We start from the raw sequence: 9,622 nt of genomic DNA, 5'->3' as shown, positions 1-9,622 counted from the left end.
ATGAATGCGTGTTTACCAGATGAAAGCTGGGGCACTGTGGTCTGGGCTGAGCGGAGGTTTGCAGTTTGTTTTGTGGGTTGGCTGACCCTGCTGGGGGAGTGACTGCTTGGATGGTCCAAAAGTTAATATCCTAAGGCCTGTACTCTTGGCCTAGGCTGGGTATAGCCTGGAGCAGATATTTAGCGCTATGCTTTTTCTTTCGCCTGTAGAAGGCAGTAATGCGCCGATATCTGTCTAGACTGCCGCTAATTTAAAAGAAGAAGAACTTCGAGAGGCGGAAGTAGATCAAGTACGATATCTCGAAACCAGAGATCTCTGCCTGAGCAAAGCGTCCAATAACAGAGAATGCTTGTGGGAGAAGTGACCGCTAGCTGGATGTCAGAGATAGTCGGGGCGGAAAACATCGCTAGCAAAGGGGTTGAATAGGGCTGTTGACAATATATTTCATTGTAGGTTGTATCATTACATTGCTATCGAGTTGCAATAACATTGTTACGTTAAAATCAAGGAGTGGGGGCATATTTCTGTAGTTAGCTACCACCATCTCCCGCAGTCTTAGCGATCGCCGTGTCTTCCATACGATGGGAAACGCTGCCACTGCCAAGAAAGGCAACGAGCTAGAGAGCGGTGAGTTAAAATATGTCAACACGCTCATATGTATTTAGATACAGAGAACAGCACCTACATCAAATGCAGTTTAGAGAGCCTGTCTTTTCAAATAAGGTTGGGGCTCACATGGTCTTATTCTGGAATTTGGTTAGTCTTACCCAGCAAAGCTACATTTTTACATGCATAACGTTCGATTATGCATTTGCTGTGTACTTACTCCAGCTGTTCTTGCATTTATAGTTATAGGAAGTGTCCATTATAGGCCAACTAATTGGAACATGCTGGTCAAGTTATGTGATCATTACCAATCTTTTTTAGACGATGTTGTCATTGGCAACCCTATTTTAGCGAGGGGGCTGGGTTGGCTAATCTAGCTAGTTTTGCTACAGAGGAAGACTATCTAACTTTACAGATTCCGAGTGTCAGCTTTCTATTTAGCTAGCTAGATAGCTGTTGGTCTCTAAACGATATGCATGTGTTAGCCACTTGGTTTTAAGACTTAACGGCCTAGGGAAGATATGATATGTGTAGCTAGCCTGCCTGCTATCATTATACTTGGTGGATTAAGTCTGCAAAAGGCCTTAGCTAACAAGCGAGAACCTGGCGAACCTGTTAGCTTAACAGTTATCTGGTATTGTTAGCTCTAACCTTTTAGCTGCCTCTCCATTTGTCGTCTGAAAGCTAACGGTAACTGGCTACTGTACCGGGCCAGTGTATTGACTGGAGACGGCCCCGAGCCTATAATCCACTGTTGGTCGCAAAGCTAAATGCATTGCTATTGCCGGGGTCGGGGTTTTAGACCTAGAAAGTAATTCCGGCGATGATGGCCTGCTGTTTGTATATTGTGGTTGCTGCACGCAACTGTTGTATAGCTATCATAGCTTGAAGGCTAATATGGGTGGTTCTGCAACACATCTTCATGTGTACAAATGCTACCTAACTGTATTAATGTTGGAGTAAACCATGGCCACACAAAGGTCATTGTAGACAGCCATGACGTGTTATATCATTAGAAAGCAGTTTGCTTATTTTGTTATTCTTGATTTACTGTATGAACACAGCTTTCTCCCTGAGCGCACCAGCATGACCAAATATGGTGAAGATATGACAAATGCTCTTGTTCCCATTCATAAAACCAGGCTTTACTACAACCACCCCAAGTGATTTACCACAGATGTCTTTTTTTTGTTTAGAGTTCCTGTTTTATCTAGGTAGAGCTAAGGTTCTGTCTCTCACACACACATGTACTGTGTGTACAATCACGCGCACACACACACAGTTTGTCATTGACTGGAAAGGCTTGTCATCAGACCTTCGTCAGAGGATAAGCTGAATTACAAGCTTTGAAAGGTTTGACGTAGCAAGCCCTTAGCCTGCATTAATTTGCCATGGTATGCTTTGACGTATTTTGCTGATAACCAGTGTCCATTTGATAGTGATAAGGCAAAAATGATATGCTTCTCTTCAGATTAGGCTAAAGTTTAGATACCGAGTCGGTGTTGGTTTGTAGTCGAATTTAAGTGGGACAACGCTTATTAAATTGGTTAGACTTGTTAACACCACTTAATTTTTGTTAACTACATACCTCTTTGTTTAGTCATTCTGTTTTATGTTCTGGAAGCCTACATTCACTTGGAAATAAGTTTAATTGATATAGTATGCTACATGCACTTGGATGTGTAAGTATTTATGGCCGCTAACCTGTATCAAGGTTGTTAAGGGGTGTCATTTCATTTTATGACTCTTATGAATCTGTTGGTGTGAGATTTATTGGGGTCCTGAGACAAAGCAAACTAACCTGGTTGCGTTTCCAGATGCCCGCTGGCATCGTGGACCAGATGAGCAGGGCGCTCTGCTGAGTGGCTCTAGCAGTGTGGCCCTGAGCAGTAGTGTCCCAAGCTGGAGCTGGGTATTAAACCTGTGTAAGCTGACACAGTGCCCTGAGCTGCAGATTTGTCTGAAGGGTTGATTCACAAGGCGACCTGGTTCCCTATAATAGCTCTGTGGGTGTGCATGTGTGTGTGACTTTATTAGAACTTTTTATTTTTTTTAACAACACAAGAGTACACATTTCTGTTATTTGAAGAAAAGATGATCAGACTGGACCTATAATCAGCTTGTCTATTGTGTTACATGTTAGATATGTCTGTGTGGTGCGGACTGGTACAGCATATAGGCTACACACCTTTTTTTGTCAAACTTTGTCTATTCCAGATATACAGCACTGAGAATGTGGTCATCTTGTGTGTTTTGAACTTCTGTGTTTTTCAGGGGCCATTCCAAGTGCATCGTCTTGTATTTGAGTGGCGCGGCTGTCATTGCCTCCCTGTTTACTGTTGCTTCATCATTGCAAACTGTATGCTTCATGTTTGTTGATCCGAGATTCTTGAATGTGCATAAAAATCGACCTCTCTTTCTCCCTTTCTCTCTGTCTTTTTCCTTCCTTATCATCCCATCCATGTGGGTGATTGTTCCTGCAAATCCTTGCTGATCTATAGAGACTTTTGGTATGCCCATATTTTCCACTAGATTCCCAAAATGACAGAACTTTGCTCTCTAAAGACATCAAAATATGACTTGTGATTCAGTACTACATGCATTTCCAACACCCCCCCCCTCCCCCAAATCTCAATCGTGTCGTCGTCTGCACTCTGTCATTCTGGATGTCTGCTGTGTTTTCCATGTCATGTTGGTTTGTCCCTGCTTGTGTAATCAGTGTGGTGATTCTGTGTGAGTTTCTTAGGCTTTCATTAAAACAGTTTTGCTGTGGAGACAGTGATGAACAACAGCCATGCATGTCCTGGGAGTCCGGCCTCTCCTTTCCTCGTCAACCTCGACCGCCCTAATAAGACGGGGGAGGGGGGGGGGGGAGAGGCCTCTCACGGTCATCACTTCTCACCAGTCTGTCTGTGGTGGTGGTTGTCGTCTTGGTTGTTTGTTTGTGTGTCGTCATTCTGTGCCTCTTCAGATAGAGAACAGTGCATTTGCTGTGTGTGTGTCTTCCTCAAGCCCCCTTATAAAGTGGAAATTGTGTGTTAGTGCTGCTTAACCCCTCGTTGTAAAATATCTGTTGGTGTTTGTTGCCCGATCCATCCAGACCTTGTCTAAGTTGACAAAGTTTGATGTTCCACGGGATTCACTCAAGTTTTTTTTGTGGGTACTTCTCCTTCCAGTTAAAGAGTTTCTCGCCAAAGCCAAAGAAGACTTCCTACGGAAATGGGAGTGTCCACCACAGGTGAGCAGTGTTTTCAGTCGTTTCCCCTCCTGTGGTAAGCAGGGGGAACAGGAGTTAGAAGTGTATTTGGATGTCCAGTTACCCCCTCGAGCTGACTGTGTTTCCATCACAGAGCACCACGGGCCTAGATGACTTTGAAAGGACGAAGACTTTGGGCACAGGCTCATTCGGCAGAGTCATTCTGGTGAAACATAAAGGAACAGAGCAGTTCTACGCCATGAAAATACTGGACAAGCAGAAGGTCAGGGAGGAAAAACACTGTTTCCCTAACGTGCTGCCCCCCCCCCCTCACACCACCCACATGGTTTTTATTGCTGTGAGTGACCCACATGTTAGAAATGGGGCACATACCTGGTTATTGTATTAGAAGGTCTGTTCAGCACAGGTTTTGTTATTTCAGGGCAGGATTAAGCAGTGTCATGCCTTCACCGCAGCTGCCTGTTGATTCATATTTTTGTCTTATCAGGTGGTGAAACTCAAACAAATAGAGCACACATTGAACGAGAAAAGAATCCTGCAGGCTGTGTGTTTCCCCTTCCTCGTCAGGCTGGAGTATGCCTTCAAGGTACAGTCTTTAAATTTTTATTTTATTTTTATTTAAATGCAGTACTGAAATACAAGCAATGAGAAGGTTACAAACAAATGAGCTAAATAGTAGCATCACAAGTACGGTATATGAGAATAGCAACAATACTATACAGATACGAAATAAACAAAAGGCCAGGGGTACAAACCTTTTAAACAAAGACCTCAAGGGACAAACATTTATCAATTTAAATGTTTTTTTGTTGGTATAGTATTGGATTGTTTTAAAGTATTGATCCATTTCTTTTTGCAAGACAAGAAAACAGACTGTACTTTGAAGGTACAGTCTCTGCCCTGTGCTGTCTGCTCAGTGACAGAGCCTTCAAGGTACAGTCTCTGCCCTGTGCTGTCTGCTCAGTGACAGAGCCTTCAAGGTACAGTCTCTGCCCTGTGCTGTCTGCTCAGTGACAGAGCCTTCAAGGTACAGTCTCTGCCCTGTGCTGTCTGCTCAGTGACAGAGCCTTCAAGGTACAGTCTCTGCCCTGTGCTGTCTGCTCAGTGACAGAGCCTTCAAGGTACAGTCTCTGCCCTGTGCTGTCTGCTCAGTGACAGAGCCTTCATTGGTCTAGCAGCTCATTGACACTGGAGTGGCCTGTGTGTTTGCTTAATTTCTCTCCCAGGACAACTCCAACTTGTACATGGTGATGGAGTACGTACCAGGAGGAGAGATGTTCTCGCATCTAAGACGAATCGGAAGATTTAGGTGACCGTCGCTCCTCGCCACAAACAATGTTTCGATTTTTATGTAGTTCAAAAAAGTCTTACCTTGTTCAGTAAGAAGATGTTTGCTCATGCAAGTACACTGTACATTCCATACGACAGTCCCTATAACAGTCTTTTTTCCTCCATAGTGAACCACACGCACGATTTTATGCAGCCCAGATAGTCCTGACATTTGAGTACCTCCATTCGCTCGATCTGATCTACAGAGATCTTAAGCCTGAGAACCTTCTCATTGACCAGCATGGCTACATCCAGGTTGGTAACATTGATCACAGGAAAGGACAGTCTCGGGTTATCATTTGGCTCCTCCTTGACCCCTGCCTATGTGCTGTCGCCCCGTCAGGTGACAGACTTTGGGTTTGCCAAGAGGGTAAAAGGCAGGACTTGGACGTTGTGTGGCACACCAGAGTACCTGGCCCCAGAGATCATCCTCAGCAAGGTAAGAGCCACATCTCCGTGTCACAACGACTAAGGAAGCAACCATTGAAAGGCGTCGTTTGTCTTGTGCCATTTCTGTGTCGTGGCGTGACCTACGTGTACCGCTGTTGTTGGAATAGGGTTACAACAAAGCGGTGGACTGGTGGGCCCTCGGGGTCCTCATCTATGAGATGGCTGCTGGCTACCCTCCATTTTTCGCCGACCAGCCCATTCAGATCTACGAAAAGATTGTGTCTGGAAAGGTAGGGAGGCGTCCTCTTAAAAAACGTCAACATCAGTGCTGCTCGGTCGACAGTGCCAGTCGTGACCTTTCTCACCCCGGGGTTGCGTGCCACTGGTTCTCCGCAGGTACGATTCCCCTCCCACTTCAGTTCCGACTTGAAAGACCTACTGAGGAACCTGCTGCAGGTGGACCTGACCAAACGCTACGGGAACCTGAAGAACGGCGTCAGCGACATCAAGAGCCACAAGTGGTTCGCCACGACGGACTGGATCGCCATCTACGAAAGAAAGGTATGCGGCAGTGTTCCCTCGCCGTCCGTCTCTGTGAAACACTCGATTGGCCCCCGCCGGTGTCCTCCAGTGCTGTGTGCAGTCTTCAGGGTGTGATGTTCTGTGCCTGCAGGTGGAAGCCCCGTTCATACCAAAGTGCAGAGGCCCGGGGGACACGAGCAACTTCGACGACTACGAGGAAGAGGAAATCCGGGTTTCCTTAACGGAAAAGTGTGCAAAGGAGTTTTCTGAGTTTTAGGACACAGGAACATGGATATATCAGGGCTAAAACACATGAAATAATGGGATCTTTGCACTCTTCTAAAGACATGGGATTGAAGCAGAGACCGCCATTGTTCAAAACTATTACGTAGTCCCTTCATTCCACAAGGCTGAATGAGGTCGCCATGATCCTTTGGTGCCGATAACACCTCACTGTTACACCCACCTGCAGTCTACAGCAGACACGTCACTACCCCAGTGTATTTTCTTTCTATTCTTTTCTTTTTTTATCTTCCCACTACTTTTTTTTTACTTTGAAGCAGTTGTTGTAGTCTTGGATGTTGTGCTCCCCTTTAAAATGTGATACTTTTCAACCTAGGAGGAAAAACCGAAACATCACTTTGAAACCAAGGCCAATGTTGAGTCCACACGGTGTAACGTCAAAATCGATTCTTATGAGGCACAATCACACATGGTTTGTAGGGTATTGCCTCTAGTTGTTGATTTCAGTGTATATTTATGGTCTGTTACAAGTCAAATGCTTTTATCAAGAGAATAATTGTATCTTGGACTGAAACAGGATTTTATGTTTGGCCAGCTTTCAGAAATAGTATTTGTCCTATGTGCATATCTGTTCTGTCACTTTTGTAAGACATTTGAACACTGGGTGTTAAAAGCATGACCAAAATAGAAGCAATTGGATGATGTGTTAAGAGAGGGCCCCTTTCCTTTCTTTGCCTTAGAGTGCAGATTCCACTGACCCCATGAAGTCCCATTGATCCACTGACCCATTGATGTTCATTGTACACTACTACAGAGAATGGCAAAGCTGATAGACACAATTGTTTTTTCCTTTGGGGTAAACATTTTGTTAAACATTAAGCACATGTTGAGTTACTTCATCTTATTTCAGGTCCAGATTTCAAGTACACAAATGAAAAGGGTTCTTTTGTATATTAATTTGTGAAGGGACGTTCCTCCAATATGTGGGGATACAAGCAAAAGGAAATCCTTTTTAGGGTTTTCAGAGTGTAGTGTTTCATTTATCAGTTCAGTGTAAAGTGTTGTGGCGTGAGCCTCAACCTTGTTAGTAATACCTAAAAAGTCCACACTTCCTAACATATTAATGCTATGCTGTCTTTTTGCAAACTTTGAGGGATTGCAAAGTAACAATTTTCCATGTTTTCCCTGTTGATGTTTTTGAATTGCCATCCCTGTTTGGCTCATTCTTTTGAAAGAATATAGAGTTGAAACTTTATAGATATGCATATTGTCAAAAAAGAAAAAAAAGAAGATGCTTGATTTGAAGGTACAGTTTTCCTCTCACATACACTGGCTAAAAAAACAAGACTGCTCCTTTGTATCACATATAATCCAGTCATTGTTCAGCTCATTACATTATACGTATATACATTGTTTCATATATATGTTTTTATTTATACACATTAGAGATGCTAATAAATTTTATTTTTAAAAGTGTCAACTGTTGTTCGTTTTATTTTAGTAACCGATTTGATATGTAGCGCAAACCTGCTAGTTGAGGTTTAGACCGTTATTAATAGACAGTTATTAAATATATTTGAGTTTTTAGATTAGAATGTATTTATTTTTACCCCCACTTACTGTACATTAGGGCGTCTGGGTAACGTAGTCCTTTGCTTTGTGCACACGCGTTTATCACGGCGGCACACAGCGAACATGGCAGGACTGGAATTACTTTCCGACCAGGGATATCGTCTGGATGGAAGAAAAGCCACAGAACTTCGCAAAGTTCAAGCCCGCATGGGTGTTTTCGCCCAAGCCGATGGCTCTGCATACATAGAGCAGGGAAATACCAAGGCCCTCGCCGTTGTGTATGGTCCACATGAAGTAAGCATTAGCTAGCTAGCCACTATTTACGCTAGCATTTAGATAAGTTGCTGCCTACTAGGTACTCTAGACCAGAGTTGAGAGTATTGGCGGAGGGAAATTGCATTTACTATACTATGTAATACTATACAGTATGACTGTCTTATCTTTAAACCAGCAATGACAAAAAAAAATGCAATCGATTGCACGCAGCATCTCATTATAACCATAAAGTTCCAAAACTTAAGCTGCACTTAATTGTAGGCTACATTCACCTCTTATGGTAGGCCTACATTTGAAACTGACCAAGGAATTACTATTAGAACTGTGGACAGTGTTTTCCCCTTGATTATATGCTGCACATACTGTATTAACTGTAAGCACTGTAGCTGTATAACTTGGGATAGAAGCGTCTTTTAAATTAAATATGAATGTAAAACTTCTAGCCGAGCTCCTTATGTTGACGATCAACTAGGACTAGCTTAAGGATCAATGAGACAGATGTATATATCTGTCAGGCATATGCCTGCCTGTCTTCGGTTCAGAGTAATATCTGATGTCATTTTGCCCCTGATATCACCAGGTGCGTGGAGGCCGCAGTAAGATTCTCTATGACCGAGCAGCGATCAACTGTCAGTACAGCATGGCCACCTTCAGCACTGCAGAGAGGAAAAGAAGACCCCATGGAGACCGAAAGTCCACAGAGATGAGCCTTCACCTCAAGCAGACATTCGAAGCCGCTGTGTTGACTCAACTGTACCCTCGCTCGCAAATAGACATCTATGTGAAGGTGCTAGATTTGACGAAGCGAGGATGTTCCATGTTATTATACCTTTATTGTTGTACACTCATGAGTTTTCCTTTCTCCTAGATCTTGCAGTCAGATGGTGGGAATTACAGTGCGTGTGTGAACGCTGCTACCCTGGCAGTGATCGACGCAGGCATCCCCATGCGGGACTACGTGTGTGCCTGCACAGCTGGCTTCGTAGATGAGACGCCCCTGGCAGACCTGTGCCATGCAGAGGAGAGCGGAGGAGGCACGTCGTTGGCCTTGGCTCTGTTGCCCCGCGGGGGTCAGATCGCTCTGCTGCAGATGGACGCCAGACTCCACCAGGACCACCTGGAGACGCTGATGGAGGCAGCCATGACTGCATGCAAGGGAGTGAGCAAGGTTTTGGACGAGGTGGTCCGGCAACATTTACAGGAGGTGTCGGTGCTGACTGGAGAGTGATGTGGGACACAGTACTTAGACTGATGGGTTGAGAGCTGTGGAGGGGCTGAGTCTGGAAGGTCTTTTTTCATTTACCTATGCATTTGTAATAAATACAGTAAACACATTAAACTCGAATGGATGTCTCTTGTTTAAATTACACATTCAACTAGGAACGAATAGATGCCTAAGACAAATACCTAAATCCGAATATAAAGCATGCATCAAAAATTATGAACGTTTCAACAGTTCACGTGTGG

General features: G+C 44.1%; 2 protein-coding genes across 2 annotated transcripts; both read left to right on the top strand.

Moving 5' to 3' along the window:
* Window positions 1–291: 291 nt before the first annotated feature.
* On the top strand, window positions 292–7,783 carry prkacbb (protein kinase, cAMP-dependent, catalytic, beta b). Its single transcript, XM_062480863.1, has 10 exons — window positions 292–627; window positions 3,783–3,844; window positions 3,957–4,085; window positions 4,311–4,409; window positions 5,050–5,132; window positions 5,281–5,407; window positions 5,496–5,591; window positions 5,710–5,832; window positions 5,939–6,103; window positions 6,216–7,783. Exons 1-10 carry the CDS (start codon window positions 582–584, stop codon window positions 6,339–6,341), a joined length of 1,056 nt encoding a protein of 351 aa, XP_062336847.1. The 5' UTR covers window positions 292–581; the 3' UTR covers window positions 6,342–7,783.
* Window positions 7,784–7,956: 173 nt separating this feature from the next.
* Window positions 7,957–9,500, top strand: exosc4 (exosome component 4). Its single transcript, XM_062482513.1, has 3 exons — window positions 7,957–8,173; window positions 8,736–8,942; window positions 9,024–9,500. The coding sequence occupies exons 1-3, from the start codon at window positions 8,003–8,005 to the stop codon at window positions 9,381–9,383; spliced, it is 738 nt and encodes a 245-aa protein (XP_062338497.1). The 5' UTR covers window positions 7,957–8,002; the 3' UTR covers window positions 9,384–9,500.
* The last annotated feature ends 122 nt before the right edge of the window (window positions 9,501–9,622 follow it).

This window comes from Osmerus eperlanus, chromosome 16 (assembly GCF_963692335.1).
Source record: "Osmerus eperlanus chromosome 16, fOsmEpe2.1, whole genome shotgun sequence".
In the NCBI taxonomy this organism is placed as follows: Eukaryota; Metazoa; Chordata; class Actinopteri; order Osmeriformes; family Osmeridae; genus Osmerus; species Osmerus eperlanus.
The sequence above is the reverse complement of the archived record's forward strand: the minus strand, read 5'-3'. Positions and strand labels throughout refer to the sequence as shown.